The sequence below is a fragment of the Apostichopus japonicus genome, chromosome 21 (genome assembly GCF_037975245.1).
Source record: "Apostichopus japonicus isolate 1M-3 chromosome 21, ASM3797524v1, whole genome shotgun sequence".
In the NCBI taxonomy this organism is placed as follows: Eukaryota; Metazoa; Echinodermata; class Holothuroidea; order Aspidochirotida; family Stichopodidae; genus Apostichopus; species Apostichopus japonicus.
The window spans coordinates 1137459-1153805 of NC_092581.1; the positions used below are offsets into that span (position 1 = coordinate 1137459).

Sequence of the window (16347 nt, forward strand, 5' to 3'; positions counted from 1 at the left end):
TCAATTGAAAACAAAAAACTTTTTATTAATCAGCTAACTTTGTTTTGGCAACAGTATAAAAGCATCAGTCAATTATTGCACAAAGTAAAAAAAAATCATAGTACTCAAGCATTTCTTAATTTATAATCTTAAGCTCTGCAATCATGCAAAATGAGAACAGAAATGGTAAAAAAAAAGAAAAAAGAAAAAAAAATGATGGAAAAAAGGTTGTTACAGTAGTGTTTGGAAGACAAAACATGAACATTTCCAGCAAGGGCGTAGGAACCGGGGGGCTGGGGGGGGCGCCAGCCCCCCCAGTGAAAAATGTGGAGGGGCGGAAGTATCATTCCGCCCCCCCCGCTCCGCAAGTCAGAAAACCCCTTTTTCATTTCCAAATGAGAAAAAAATCTCATTTGGAGCACCAAATTGTATCTAAGGCCAGGTAAAAATGCAAAATTATATACAAAATGGAGTGGGTGGTTGAAGTGTGCTATATTGCACCAAATTGCATCTGAGGCCCCCCTGGAAATACAAAAAAAGGGGGATACCCCCTCCCCTTAGACCCCTCCCCCAGGCCGGCCATCAGTCTTCAGCCCCCCCACTCAAAAGTACCTTCCTACGCCACTGATTTCCAGGACAGGATTCCTGACATATTTTTGTTAATGCAGGGAGTTGTTCAAGTACCTGGTAAATTCTTTGTAAGGTTGCTTTAAGTTATGCAACATAAGGACACTTCACAGGCACCAGTCTCCTGATAAACTACTGTTTTTTGTGCTCTTAGTACCTTCAAAAGTGTAGAGGCAAATTCCAGAAATAGCTTGCCAATGATCGAATCCTTAAGTTAAAGATTTATAATATTTTAACTAAACCTTTTTTAAACTTGATTTAATTAGCAATTCCTAGTTCTGACACTGTTTCTCACTGTAAAAGGCAATGCACAAAATACATATATATATATATATAAGTATAGAAACATCAGTTTAAAACTATTGTTCCAGTATTACATTAAGCAAAGATTAGTTTTCTTCATTTCTAATGAATATTTTGAAAAAATAAGAAATTCTGATAAGTTCATATGCAGTATAAAAGAAAATGTAAGCCACTTTTGTCAATTTTAGAAAAATATGAATAAAAAATAAAATACAATATATTTTCCTGGAATGATATTAACGGACAGATATTCAGCCTAGCTAGAGACTATATCAATTAAATAATTGAAGTTTAACAAAAATGCTTCTAAGATTGTATCTTTTTACATAATGCACCTATTTGCATATAAGATATTGACCAATTCTAAATAATAAATTTTCATCCAACAGTTAACAGGCCACATACTGTACTTTCCACAGATGAACTTGACACAAATTCTCCTGATTCAATTTTTAACTTAGAAGGATAATAATTAGCTGCATCATGGATATCACATCAATCAATTATCGTTTTTTTAGGAAAGTTGCATCTAAAACTACTGTACTACCATTACACACATCTCAAATAGTTTAAAGTACTACCGTGAAATTTTACTCTTATGTTTCAGAATAATAAGTCTGTTAAAAATGCATGTTAACCAACAACAACTAACATGTCAAAAAATTAAAGATCTTTGGAAGACATTTTCCCAAAATCAAAATATGGGTGCACATAAAAAAAATATACAAAGATAGCTTCATGTTTATTGGAAAAATGAAAGACAAAAAATAAATAAAACAAGAGACATTTGGCAAGAATGATATGCAGTTCAATTGTACTGGGTTATGGGCAAACTGTGGCATGGACGGGTCCATCTGTTGGGCCTGTGTCACATATTTACACTTTGCTATTCAACCATTAGTTGGAATGTGAAATGTAATTGTTTGTTAAGTCATGGTAGAGTGAATGAGAAATTAAAAGTCATAATTCTAACAAGTTTTTGAAAAGAGCATTTCTAGGGGTGCTTTAACTCCACATAAATGTTTCCACATATGAAGGAATAAGTAAATAAAGCCATCAATTATCCCGCTCAGGAGAAATACTTCAATGGTCAAGTTCTTATCTTTGATCTCATGGGGTTACTTTTGTTCTTTCTAGCTTATTTGAGTCCATTCCTGATGATTATTTATATAAATTTAGTGTACAACTGTAAGGCAATCTCCATGGCAACAGCATGGTAAAATGATGCTTAGTACTGATGCAACAACTGTGACACCAATAATGTAAATTCAAAGTTAAATATAAAGGGGGGGGGGGGGTGTTGAATTGAAGAAAAGCAAACTGGCTAGAATAAATCATTTCCATGGCAGCAGATGGGTATAAGGTGCCATGGCAACTGATGGGTATAAGGTGCCATGGCAACTGGTGGTTATAAGGTGCCATGGCAACGGATGGTTATAAGGTGCCAGGCCACAAATGGGTATAAGGTGCCGAATGTGACCGGAGCTGACATGTCCAATAGGAGCATTGATGATGTAGTCAACACAAGAGGTGAGGCATAAAATGTCATGCGTTTCATATAAACAGATGGTTATTAGTTGAAGCATGTTACTGCAATAACACTATGGGTTACATTAAGAAAACATAAAGGCACATTCAGGGTGTACAATGTTGTTTTCAAAGTGAACATGTCTGTACATGATGTAGAAAATCCATACAAATCTACCCTAGCAAGTAAAAAAAGGCAATGTTATGGTTTATTTCCAGGTAAAACTACAAAGATCCATTGTCACACTGGCATAAATTTCAGTGAATTTTGTACTGCAGACTTACAATATACTTTAAAACTTTCGCCTACAGATAACTTCATTTAAAAATTATGATACTGATATTATATAACAAAGAAAAAAGTTACAGTTTAGGGCATTTAGGCAACATTCTTTGCAAGTGTCTCTCTTATTCCTCCACTTTTTCAGTGTAATAAAAAATTTCCAACATTTTTAGCAGTATGATACAGCTTTTTTATCCCCCAAATTTCAATGACATGGAAGTTTGTAGCATTTTTAGTAAATATATAAATGTCAAAATCATATTCAAGCCTACAGAAGTTATTTACAAGGTAAAAATTATGAAATAAAGCCAATCCTATTTTACTTATGTAGCACAAAATTTTCTTATTGGATTACGTAGCACAATACCTTCAATGTTGTATAAAACTCTTCAGTAGGCTTCCTGAAGGTGTATTAAACCCTGTCAACCATTTATAAGGCCATAGTTAAAGCAATACTAAATATATTTTATAATCTCTTTATCTTTAACAAAAGCACTAAATATTAAAAAAATCCATCAAAAAGCATGTAACTTTCTGTCTAGAAGTATTAGCTAACATAGTTTAATATTTGTTGGCATTTGCAAGTGCTATATGATACTGTACAGGTGTTATAAACTAAGTTCTACCCCTCTGCCTGCTTCTGAGTAAAATCTATTTCATAAGTCAGCTGTACCTCGTCTGTCGCTTGAAGCATATCTTCTCTGTCTCTTTGGGCACATTGAGAAGTGGGAGACACATTGAGAAGTGGGAGACACATTGAGAAGTGGGAGACACATTGAGAAGTGGGAGACACATTGAGAAGTGGGAGACACATTGAGAAGTGGGAGACACATTGGGAAGTGGGAGACACATTGGGAAGTGGGAGACACATTGGGAAGTGGGAGACACATTGGGAAGTGGGAGACACATTGGGAAGTGGGAGACACATTGGGAAGTGGGAGACACATTGGGAAGTGGGAGACACATTGGGAAGTGGGAGACACATTGGGAAGTGGGAGACACATTGGGAAGTGGGAGACACATTGGGAAGTGGGAGACACATTGGGAAGTGGGAGACATTGGGAAGTGGGAGACACATTGGGAAGTGGGAGACACATTGGGAAGTGGGAGACACATTGGGAAGTGGGAGACACATTGGGTAGTGGGAGACACATTGGGTAGTGGGAGACACATTGGGAAGTGGGAGATCCCATATATATATTATTCCGAACCATCCAGAGCGGTGACATCTTCGTAACTCGGTGGAGGAGATGTCTGCGACGAATCTTGTCTCTGAGGGAAGAGAGCTATGTAAGTCGGAGGAAACAAATCATTTGTTTCTCTGAGGTGACTGCTTTCTTCTTCTGTAAATGGAACTGCTTCTTCATCCTCTCCTCTGTTGAGTGGATAACCGTTCCTTGAACCTCTCAAGGGGAGCTCTGCAGGTGGCAGGGGAGGTTCCATAAATGTATTTTCTCTCCTATTCTTCGGACAGAACAGCAGCATTAGAAGGATGCCTACAGCCAATGCGAACAATCCCAAAGCTACACCGACTAATGCACCTGAACTCAGTCTGGAGGCTGTTGTACAGAGAGAGAGAGAGAGAGAGAGAGAAACAAAGCTTGAGATTCAGGGGAATTGAAATGAGAGTGGAATATAATAATTTAACAGCTATTAAAAGTGTACTTGATGTGTAGCAACACATTTGTTCAGGGTTTGGTCACCTTACCAACAGATTAATTCCTTAAATTCCCAACAAACGAACCATGATGTTCATTTAAGCATAGTAAATTCAAGTCGTTACACTTTCTCGCAAGTCTTGCTCAATTTTACATTGTAAACTTTACATGTAAACTTTACATGTAAACTTTACATGTAAAGTTTACATCAATTTCAGTTTTGTCAAGGCTCATAGTAAAGTGACTGCGGATAATTACTGACATACATACTAATCAATGGTAACATGACACAGTCTGTAATCAGTACTTAGAAAAAATATTATTGGTTCAAAACAAAATTAATCGGATGTTTCAAGTTTCCAATTCCAGTTAAACGATACCAAAGGAATAGACACATATCAGAATTGCAGAAAAGACAAAAGATATATAATGGCTTCTTCGCGAGTTCCTGCTTGCAGGAGGATCTAAAATACATAGATACATACCAAAGAATTTCAAACGTTATTGCTATCTGTGCCAGAGACAAAACACAGGACTTAGTGAATAAGGTGCTCATCAATATAAAACAACAGACCACCTACTGCAGCAAGACACATTGTATATGACAAGCTAGTTTGTAGTAACCATTTATCAGTTGCTACTATTGTGTCTCTGTAAGAAATGCTACAGAAAATGACCAACCTCTTCAAAACTGCAAAGATGTGGGGCAAATTACGAACAGAACTTGTTAACCTCATGTCTACGACATATACAAACATAAACACTGAGTTATTCCCTGTGACAGAAATAGTGTAACACAATGTATAATCAGACTTTGAACAGAGAACTCAATATAATTTGCGACTACTCACTAGCACATGTGATTGCAATTCCAGCACAGTTATACGCATAGCTGTAATATGGACGCCTTGAACACTGGCCTATTTTCTCTTCCTCCTGGTCACACATAAAACCATGGTGCAAGGCGCTCGTCAAACCGTTTCCAAATTTTCCGTTATCAGTATCCAGACTTCTCAGGCTAATAAATCCTAACTCCTTGCATACAATTTCTGCCTCAGTCGTCTCAATGTCGTCATGGCAAAGTCGCCTCCAGTCTTCTCCATCCCACACTTCTAAACGCCCCTCATTTGGAGATGTTCCATTGTACAAGCGAGGTGTATAAAGAGCTACTGTATAACCAAAGGAAAACATTGTCTTTTGTGTAACAAGGAAAACTTAATGTCACCATCCCAAGAAATGGCAGTATACCTCTGGTGTGTAGGGATATGTACCCAACCGAGCTACATGTATAGTGCAGCTTCTGCTAGGAGTGGGTAAACATGTGGATTTCAAATACATAAAGATGACTTAAGACTTTACAATGAATTGCATAGAGTATGGCATCAATAAATGGATTGTTATCTATAGCTGGAGGCAGGAAAGGCACAACCCTCAATAACCAGGAGACTGAGGAGAGGGGGGATGAAGGGATGGGGGGGGGAAGTGTGCTTCACTTCAGCTGGAGGAACCTGCGCCCAGACCTGGCACCACCCAGGGTACCTCAAAAGTTGACTGCTTTCTCAAGTACCGAGGAAGGTCAAAATGAGTTTTCATTGTTTTTGTAACCGACATTGTAACAACTGCCTTCACCAAGGCTGCACTGCAGTGATCATGAAGTAGGTATCTTCTCCTCCTTCAGTACTTGAGAAACTGTTCAAATGATGAAAATACACTCTCAACTATTGCGATGGGTACATTAAGGTACCCGGGAGCAGGAATGCATAAATTATGTGTCTTCCTTGTTATTCTCTGATGCTCAGCGAAGAGAGAATTCCGATACTCCTTCACCGTGACCAGATGAACTGGGTTTCCGGTAAGATTCTTATAGGTTAGTTTCTAACTGTTGAGATTCATTTACAAAATTTATATCTATGCAAAGGCTTGTTTCATTTTTTCTCTCTGAAAAAGCAGTAGATATTCTTGACATATTTCACAGAGATCTGTTGTACCACTAATTTAACAGGTTACAAGTGACTTGTTGCCCACATTCATTTTGTAGGCTATTGTTGCTATGAAGCACAACGATAGTAATTCTTACCTGGAGGGTAGCACTGAACTACTGCATCTACTGAATGCGCACTGCTGCAGTCTAGCTTCCATCCACTTTGAGCACAATCAGTTAACATGGATTCCAATCCTTCACAACTGATGTTGGCAAAGAAGCATTCCTGCTCCGCTGTCAGGACACCACTCGGACCGAGTACCACTCCGCCCTCATATCCCAGTTGCTTGCAGGAGACCTGTGCAGCTTTATGGTCCCATACACTTGTACGGACAGCTCCCCACTGACCGTCATGAAAGATCTCCACACGGCCCTTTGTGGACGACACTGGTGACTGGCCTCCAACCAAGCGAATGGTGCCTTCATTTGCAAAATCTGCAACATGACAATATATTGTTATACATTAGGCCAGATAAAATGATGTTTGCCGCGTTTTGCAACTGGTCATTGAATTTATCCACACCGACTTGTCTAACTCAATGCAAAAACTGTGGTAATTGTTTTAACTCTGGTCGGGCAAATATAAATATTTGGTACTGATAAAAACAGTGTTTTTGTGTTGGATGGTATGTAGCAAAAGAACAAGAATAACGCTTTGCAATTTATTTTGAAAAACCCACATAACAGACACTTCGGAGCACACCGTAACACACACACCAAAAGTGTGCACGGCATGCTATAGTGTCTTGCTTACCAGTATCAGGCATGCATGAAATTACGTTTAGTGGTTCACTTTATTGAATTGATATGAAACATTTGTTCCTTGGATGCTTAAGTTAATCATTATTATATTTTATTATATTATATTATAGTTTACTTGACCACTTTCTCAACGAAAGAGTGTTGGACGGTGGGTTCCAATGGGAGTTTTGGTGATACATTAGGTAGCAGACAACAGTCCACATCCCAGCCCTTGGCAGCTACAACCCTTCATATGACAATACCAAACCAAAAGGCTTACACACAAAATGGCCTTGGTCGCCTACATCAAGAGCAAAATGATTTTCCACACCAGCTATGGATACTTGGTCTGAAAATACCACAATACAATACATACACAACACAATACATAAATAAACACAATACAAATACCACAATACAAATTAAAACCACAATACAAATATCACAATACAAAACCAACCTGCGCACTTCACACCGACTTGATTCCTACAGTGAACATCAGGGTTGAAATGGTGGGGACAATCTTGCCATTCCCTTTCATCACCATAACAACTGATATGTAGTACAGAGTATGGTCCATCACCATAGAAAGCCAAGGGTGCTTCTACATTAGAAAAGCCAAGCTGTCTGCACAAAGTTACAGCAGTTGCGTCAGTCCATCTGTCCGGACAAATCGACCCCCATCCATAGGCATCGGTGTATACCTCTAGCCGGCCTTCAAAACCAGAGTCGCCATTCACAAGCCTGAGGTTGATTAGGTCTCCATTCCTATTTTCTACTTTGGTAGTATATCCTGGGAGAAGGTCCAAAGAAATTATTACAATGGCTTAACTCTTTGCAAAGTTTAGTGTTAATCAAGACTGATCCACATATACTGAAATCAAATAACAGCAGTGTTGCAACTTGAAATGAGTAAATGACCCGACTAAGGAAAATCACTGGTAATCACTTCACTTAACTTCAAAGTGACCTTGTTCTTCAATTCTGAAATGACCATAACAAGGTAATCCTCTCTCAGCAATCTACTGAAAAAGTACAAGTGTGACCATCATAATTGACATCAGGCGCGTAGCCAGGAAATTGCCAAGGGAGGGGCGAAACTGTAGATTTGGCATTGCAAACTATCTAAGCGTAGCGCCACCATGGTTGGCGCGAAGCGTACAAGAAAATTTTGGCTGTAAATGCCTCCCAGATCGCCGGAAATGGCACTTCCCATGCCTTTTAAGTTGCATCTTAGCATTTTCTCTTTTGAAAATACTAGCGATATCATAAAAACCTTTAAAAATTTTGCAAAAAATATGCTCAAGGGGGGAGGCGGCTGCCCCCTTCGCCCCCCCTTGGCTACGCGCCTGATTGACATACCATTGTTTGTGCTTAGCCTACGTCGTAGGAAGGCCATTACTTATGTGGCCCAGTTATGTTACATCTTAATCCCTCAGCCATTCAGATGTTACCAGTCTCTCAGGAATTCTAAATGTAGTACCATTTTATACGTGATCTGAATCTTACCTCCATTGTTCGAAGGAAATACGGATGCCTGTCACATTGTTTTTTGCAATAAAAATGCTTAAAATTGAAAATACTCTTCACTTGTAAACGCAGAGGTCATATATAGTTCAGGAGTGTGGTTACAACAAACTTAGAACCCTGTGTCAAAGACTGGACAGGTTTCACTTAGATCTTCAAAATTCAATCAATACTGAATTTGGCTCTCCCATATTTTATCCCTACCTTGTGTACATACACAGTTGTTTATGTCATCTTGCTTACAGTTGGGAAATTATGCAGCTTATACTCTTAATATATCTGACATTGATTTCTTAGTTACAGCCAATAAATACTCCTCTTCTGCATTTATGAGAAATGCTGGACATACTCGATAGAGCACAGGTGATTGAATTTTGGGAATGTCTGGCCCTCTGGCTACACTAGCCACATTACACTGCCTGATGGTATTTCTGCTCTTATCGGGCAGCTAATTTAGAAACATAATATATGTAGATAAAGATATATTGATAACAGAGGGAAGGATAGAGAATAGAGGGAAAGATACGTTAGAGAGAGACAGATTAGTGAAAGTAAAATGACGTTTACCTTGTTGACAGGTTACACCTGCATCTTCAGTGTGCTTGCAGTTACTTATTCCCCAACCTGAATGGCTGCAATATGTGAGTTTTTCCTCAAATCCACTGCACATTACATTATCCAAGAAGATCGGACCACTGCCCTGACCAGATCGTGCCCCTCCAAAGACTCGAAGTGCTTTAGTATATCCCAGCTGCCTGCAGACAACATGGCCTTCCTCCATACCCCAGTTGTCATCACAAATAGTACCCCACTGCCCCATGTGGTAGATCTCCACAGTGCCCTCATATGCTCCTGCACCATGACCAACTAGTCGAATTCTGCCTTCTATGTTTCCTGCAGAGAAAACAAAAAACAAAAGTCAAGGAAATAAAATGTGTACACATTCATCCTGGAAGTCCTTGACAATTAAAAGTAGTCTAATCGGGAAAAATTATACGTTTTGACTGACGAATGAGGATCATATTCTAATCAAGTCTAGATATAATTTGCATTTCTGAGAATATTGATACTTGGAATTGTCACAGATTGTACCATTTACGTGAACTTGAAGTAAGTATATTGTCTCTTTACATTATTGCAAATTACCTTGGACTGGAAAGAGTTCCTAATCTTACTGTATCACAAAGGATGTCAAATTAACAATTCATCTCAATTGCTATATCATCAGATGTATTTATTGAGATGCACAATTTTAATAAATCATAAAAAAAATTTGTCATCTGATCTACAATATCACACCTGGTGGCTCAAAGTTCACTTTAGTACAAAACATACATGTATGTCATTGTTGAAATGAAATAAAGTTGATATGTATTGTATTGAAGCATCAAATGGAGAGTTCTTGGACAAGGCACTTAATCTCCATTATCTCTATTCATCCAGGGAGTAGAGTATTTAATTGGTGAACTGCCAGGTAACTTGTAAATTAGTTTTCCCCAGGTGTCTTGTAGATGTAGCACACTATTTACCTGGCATCCGTTAAATTAATAACAAAGGCAGGCATCAAAGACAATTTTTATTATTCAGTAACCTCAAAGCTATATAATATTCAATTTTTAAGTTAACCCCTTCCTGTTGGACTGAATACGCTCGCTTTGAAAGTTGGCTTCACGACCTCACCACAATACACAGTAAGCCGCCATTGATTACGTACAGTAATACGCTTGAAATTTCATATTTACAATTTACTGGAAGCATGGGTTTATAATTACTGAAACTTACGTAAAGAAGTACAAGGTGGTGGCGGTCGACATTAAAAAAAAAATTATCAAAAGAATACAACAGGTTAATTAGAAAATATCACAAAAGATACTCCCTAAAGGGTTAAAATTTGAATCGTAAATTGTTCAACTGCTCACCATTTTCACCTTCACGCCATATCGAAAACTACAACCAAATAAGGTTATGCTGTTCAACTAAAATTAATCACTACTGCCACTTGCACTAAATCATCATTCCTCTTCCAAACCTAACTAAGCTATCGTAAAAATAATATAGTCTCGGAGATAAATTCTATCCTGCTACAGTCAAATTCTATCTTCTCCTCCTAAATCAATTCAATGTGCCTAATCAGTTCAAGTAAGCCATTCTGCTCCTCCACGGGACAAACTAAAATGAATGACAGCGAATGACAATTGACTTTGTACAGGGTTAATTATCATTCGCGAATGACAGCGAATGACAACGAAGGATGGTGGTGAGTGGAGATAGAATGATTAACGGAGTGGAGTAAATGCGGTTATTGGTTTTCTGCGCAAATATGAATTGAGGAAAATCGCATGTTACGTGGTTGCAGGGTTTTTGTGTAATTTACGGATAGAAACACAGGGAAAGTTTTTGTGTGAGAATGCGCTTGAGTGCTGTGCTTTTGACATTTACCTCTGTAGATTTATATAGAAAGATAACTGAAGTAGTTGTTAGGACTCTTCCTGAAATTTTTAGCCGTTTCAAGATTATAGTATTGTTAGTTATTAACAATTAATATCGGAAAAATGACGTTGAATTTACTTTTTAGATTCAGACTTACAATTTCGCTTACTATAAGGTGTGTTTGTATCTTGTCCGTACTTTACTAGATCTGTAAGCCACGCACCTCGCGTCCACTCGGTTTGCGCGGCTTTAATATACCCACAAAGTCTGAACTGTGATATCCGGTTGAAGCAAATATCTGTGCTGTCGTTCACTGTCATTTGTTTTAGTCAACGCAATTTTTTAGTGTGTACAACATATTGTCATTTGTTATGTGTAATGCAATTGTCATTCGTTTTAGTAACACCCTCCTCCACAAAAAAAAAAAATGGTATATTCTGCTGACAAAAGGTTGTTTGTTTTCCGCTGACAAATTTGCTGTGCAGAAAGCACCGAAGAATAACGGTACCCTCCAGATTTAAATAGAAACCTCAGGAAATATCATGAAAATGAGTACAACATTCCAATCCAGATACCCCAAGATCATTGAAATGGTATGTACATTACTTCCGAATATACTGGTATTCGTACCAGTAAAGCGATCTACTTGAACGCGTTGGAACCTTCAACCAACTTTTACCTGCGTAGGCCTAGGTTTACAGTATGTCACTTGTGAATGTGAAGCATAGCCTAGCCTATTCCTAACATTAGGCGACTTGGACTAACATGAGCGATGTTATGTTATTACCAAACTTACCTGAAGTGACATGTAAGATACAACAAATTGAAAATGACACAAATATTTCAATGTGTGTAAAGGTAATGTTTCCTGAGCTTTTCCAAAGCATTATATGTATCAAGATCTTATTAATTAAATGGCGTTCGGTTTGCATCAGCCTACTATGGACTACCGTGTTAAGGACGTGCCGCATTCATTGCGCAATGTCCCGCTTTCCAGGAAATTGAACATGTCTAGCCTAGGTACAATTTTATGGTTTGAAGAAGCATTTACAAAGTACAATTCGCCGAAAACAGGAAAACTTACGGAAGCTTTAACACGACATACGAGATGTCGATATACCGTGTTACGATACCATTGACTCGACAAAATTTTAGTGTTACAGACTAATAAGTACTCGACAACAGGGCAAAGAAATATGATTTTTGTCGAGTTACCGACTTAGGAAACCGACAAGACGACTACAAATCGATTTTGTCGAGGTACCGACTTACGATACCTTGGAATAGTCAGTTTTCAACTTCTTGTCAATATTGACGAGTTAATTGTGCATGTCATCAAAACGTCAATTTAAATGTTCTTTCTACGCTTCCGTAGTCATGGTAATGACAAAAATAGCTCAAGATGCTTTATGATTTCTGATTGATCGAGAGATTTCAGCGCTCACTGGCCGCCACTTTCTAACACATCTAAATTGTAGTAATAATTGACTTCGTACACAAACTTTGTCGGCTGCTAGTGAGAACTTTGTTGATATTTTTAATAATGCTTCAAAACTAGAGAATATGCCGTGATCATGCGTTGCCTGAGGTCATAGGCGTACGAGGCGGGGGGCAGGGGGGGGGGGGGCAGACTGCCCCCCAAATTTCCAGAGGACAAGAAATTCGGGCAAAAATCCTGAAAAATTCGGGCAGCCTAAGAGGAGAATTTTTTTTTCTCCTCTTATATATAAATATGCAGTAGCTTGCCCGAATCTTTTTCAAATTTTTGCCCGACAATTCCATGATTTTCTTTATTTAGCATCATGATGCCCGAATATTTCCGTGAAACACCACCGTAAGCGCAGTTCATCTGGGCTACCACGCTTTTTGCACGATCAATTTTTTTTCTAACTAGTCAATTGTATACCTGGACCAAGGGTGGCGGAACCGACGGGGGGCACATGGGGCACGTGCCCCCCCCCCCTCACTTTTCCTCAGGTTAAAAATTTGCCTTTTTTCTACATAAATATTGAGGTGCCTCAAGTTAGTTAGAGGCCAGGGAACCAGAATGAACACTCGGGAAGGGCCGTTTCCGGCCATCTGAGGGGTTTGTAAAACCAAAAATTTTCTAGTACGCTCCGCGCCAACCGATGGTGGCGCTCCGCTCAGATAGTCGTGCATACAACTTTGCAAATCCTGGCTAAGCCCGTGACTTTTAATTAATTTCTGTGGGTCAAACTCAAAGCTATTTCGAATGGGAAAAAAATTGTTAAGATATTAACAAGAAAAAAAACTCTAATTCGGAAGATTCCTACATTAGCAACTAGCATGATTTCACCTCATTTTGTCTCAAAAGAAAACTTGTTCTTTCTTTCCCAATTTGCGTAATTGGATATTGCAGTGCTAGTATGCATATTTTCCTTATGGGGCGGGGGGGGGGCGTTGATGGAGTGATGTGTATACACAAATAAGATAATACAATAAGAGTTATAAAGGGTACTAAATATAAGGCTGTATCATTCCAACCGAATTTCTGCAAAGTGCCCTTTGATGTCGGTGCCCCCCCCCCCTCCCCCAGATTAAAAATGCTTCCGCCGCCCTTGACATGGACATCCCCGACATGAGTGTATATAAGAAACATTTTCTTTTTCATGGTTGGTGGGGGGGGGGGGGAGTGCCTACAAGCCTAGAAGTACAGGTGTATCATATTCTTTGTTATATTTTATACTTTTTTGTGAGACAAATTGCAGTCTCATCCGACACAGCGACATTATCCCGCCAACGTGTCGTTGAAAAAGGTATGTTTTTCTGGAGGTAGCTGAGTACTGTGTTAATATAATAAATAAGGTAACTAAATAGGAGCTTAAAAAATATACTGTCCCATTTTTCCCCTTCAAAGTGATGTTACCATTTTTTCTTCTTCTAATTTACCAAATTTTTGGGGAAGTGTAAATTTCTAAAACGTGAGATTATAAAATAAAGAATGTTTAGATGCAACTTGCAAGGCCTCAGAAGTGCCGTTTCCGGCAATCTGAGAGGCATTGTTTGCCAAAAATTTTCTTGTACGCTACGCGCCAACCGATGGTGGCGCTCCGCTTAGATAGTGTCACGGGAACTTTCGCGCACAAAAAGTTCTGCCCCCCCCCCAAACTGAAATGGTCCCGTACGCCTATGCCTGAGGTGCAGCAAAAATATGTCTGAAATATTTCCGAGTGATTGGCTTTCCCGGTTACAAGCACAAAAGGAGGAATTTGGAGGCAAAATTCAGAAGCCTTACATTTCCTTAGCTATGGTGGTTTGCAACGTTTTTCACATTTGAGTCGATCAGTTGACGTCAAAATGAAGCTGTCATCAAGGGGTCTGTCCAACTCAGAGTGGTGTAGCTTACATGTTTCCATTCACGTTGTACCGTGAGGTAGGTAGAAGGTTTTCACTGTTTTAGCTTGTTGACTCCAGATGTTTCTTGATCTCCAATAAAAATGAACAAGGTTCGTAAAACGCTAAAACTATTGAAAAAAAGGTTTTCGTACAGTATGAAATCAAAACTTCAGTATGAACTGTTCCCCGCGAGGTAATGACGACGGTATTGATCCTACCTGTACAGAGCTGTAATTGGTGGTGGCCAGTGAGCGATGAAATCTTTCGACCAATCAGAAATCGTTACGCAGTTGGCCGAACTCTCTTTATGAACGTCTCTGCTGCCACCAGCTACGGAGTTCTACTCGTAATGCGTAAGGTTGGCATGTAATATACATAGGCATATACAACTGTGAGCTGTTGTTGTTTTTTTTTTCATTCTTTGTTGAAGTTTTCAATTTTTTCTCGAATTTAGGTTAGTGTTCTTCTGTTAAAATAAGACAATTTGGCACGTTTTCTTTGTACATGGTACACTCACATTTATTGCGTTTTGAAAGGAGAAATTATTTTGCATGTGTTGGGGTATATATCAAACTTAAATTTTATGACTACTTTGGTTCACCAATATTGGATGATGTTTTTTTAGAAAAAAACGGTGTTACAACTTGCCCGATGCCCTGTCACAACTTGACTCAACATCTGTGTTGATAGTAACTATACTCGACTTGTTCAGGTAATTAATCTGTGATCTTTGAACTGCAGTCATGCATCTACTCATACAGGCTCATGTAGGACACATTTATGTTTAGTTCGGTATGAACGAACTTATTCACTTATCTCGAAAGAATTTCTATCTACAACCAAAATCATATAAATTGCTACAACCACCCCCCCCCCCCCCGGTGTCCCCCATTTCAAAATGATTTCAATATTATCACTTACCCCGGCTAAGCTTTAGTCTTTTATAAGTCTCCAATTTGATACAGATTCACAATCCTACCACTAGAATTACTTCTTGATCCTGTGTCTTTTCAAACTTGGTTGTAACCTGCACTTTGCTCAGCATTCCATAGAATCACAAAATATCGATCATATGATGCCTGGATTGAATAATCTTCTGTTATAGTTTCAAAGTCAATTTCAGAGGCTAAAATTGTGTGGAAAAAAAAAACTAGCTGCACTCTTGTTTATTGTGGGTTAAAACTATAGCCCTGAGTTTGAGTATGAATACAAGCATATTGCTATAAGTAAGAGTATGAGTAATAGCCTACATAGTCCAAAGTACCCAAATACAGTTGACGAGATGAGCTCGTTCCGAGTATATGGGTGTTAGTAAATAGTTCATAGTATGAGGCAAAGTCTGGAACATATATACCATCTGTTAAACTTTATTTACACATTAAATGTTTGATTGCAAAGATTTGTCTGACTTGAGTAGAGGAATTCACCACAAAAGGTAAAAGAAGATAAAATAAAATAATTATACCAAATATCAAGGAAAACGTATTGTGCACACAATCCGCCGTACTCTACTTGTGCATCAAATTTAAGAGAATCTGAAATGCTCTCAAATAAGTGGGATTTCATGGAGTTCCAAGAGGGTAAGCTATAGCTCCAAAACTTACAAATGCAACCCTTATTTAGCTCCACAATCACTTTGAATCACAAAATAAAACTCCTTCAGGTATATGGTATACTGTGAAGGGATCAAACCTGACATCTTTATTACATAACCACAGGAAAGTTGCTGTAGTTATGTAATAGATGGTGTTGCTCCACTGTCCAGTCAGCTTTGAGCGAGATGATCTGGGGGTTAGGGGAGGGGGTGGGGGTAGTGGATACACGAATATAACCCAATGACCACATAGCTAGTTCTAAAGATAGCGAGGGGCCAGACTGTAAATGTTGTTTTTATCTTCAAAGGAGACAGTTGATATGCGTGGAAAACAGGAATA

At 38.7% G+C, this 16347-nt stretch overlaps 1 protein-coding gene across 2 annotated transcripts; it reads right to left on the reverse strand.

Moving 5' to 3' along the window:
- LOC139962430 (scavenger receptor cysteine-rich domain superfamily protein-like) lies at positions 1-12035 on the reverse strand. 2 transcript variants are annotated; one of them, XM_071962366.1, is made up of 6 exons: positions 11853-12035; positions 9194-9520; positions 7560-7892; positions 6455-6793; positions 5229-5543; positions 1-4278 (listed from the first exon to the last, which is right to left on the reverse strand). In XM_071962366.1, exons 1-6 carry the CDS (start codon positions 12025-12027, stop codon positions 3920-3922), a joined length of 1848 nt encoding a protein of 615 aa, XP_071818467.1. In that variant the 5' UTR covers positions 12028-12035; the 3' UTR covers positions 1-3919. The 2 variants fall into 2 exon arrangements, with proteins under 2 accessions (XP_071818467.1, XP_071818466.1); XM_071962365.1 differs by having other exon boundaries at positions 5229-5546; positions 11853-12034.
- Between the last annotated feature and the right edge of the window lie 4312 nt (positions 12036-16347).

Coding starts and splice junctions, on each gene's coding strand:
- LOC139962430 (XM_071962365.1), bottom strand. CDS start 12,027: ATGCGGCACGTCCTTAACACGGTAGTCCATAGTAGGCTGATGCAAACC. Junction 9,521..11,852: donor TATCTTACATGTCACTTCAG/GTAAGTTTGGTA, acceptor TTTTCTCTGCAG/GAAACATAGAAGGCAGAATT. Junction 4,279..5,228: donor AATTGCAATCACATGTGCTA/GTGAGTAGTCGC, acceptor TCTGTACAACAG/CCTCCAGACTGAGTTCAGGT.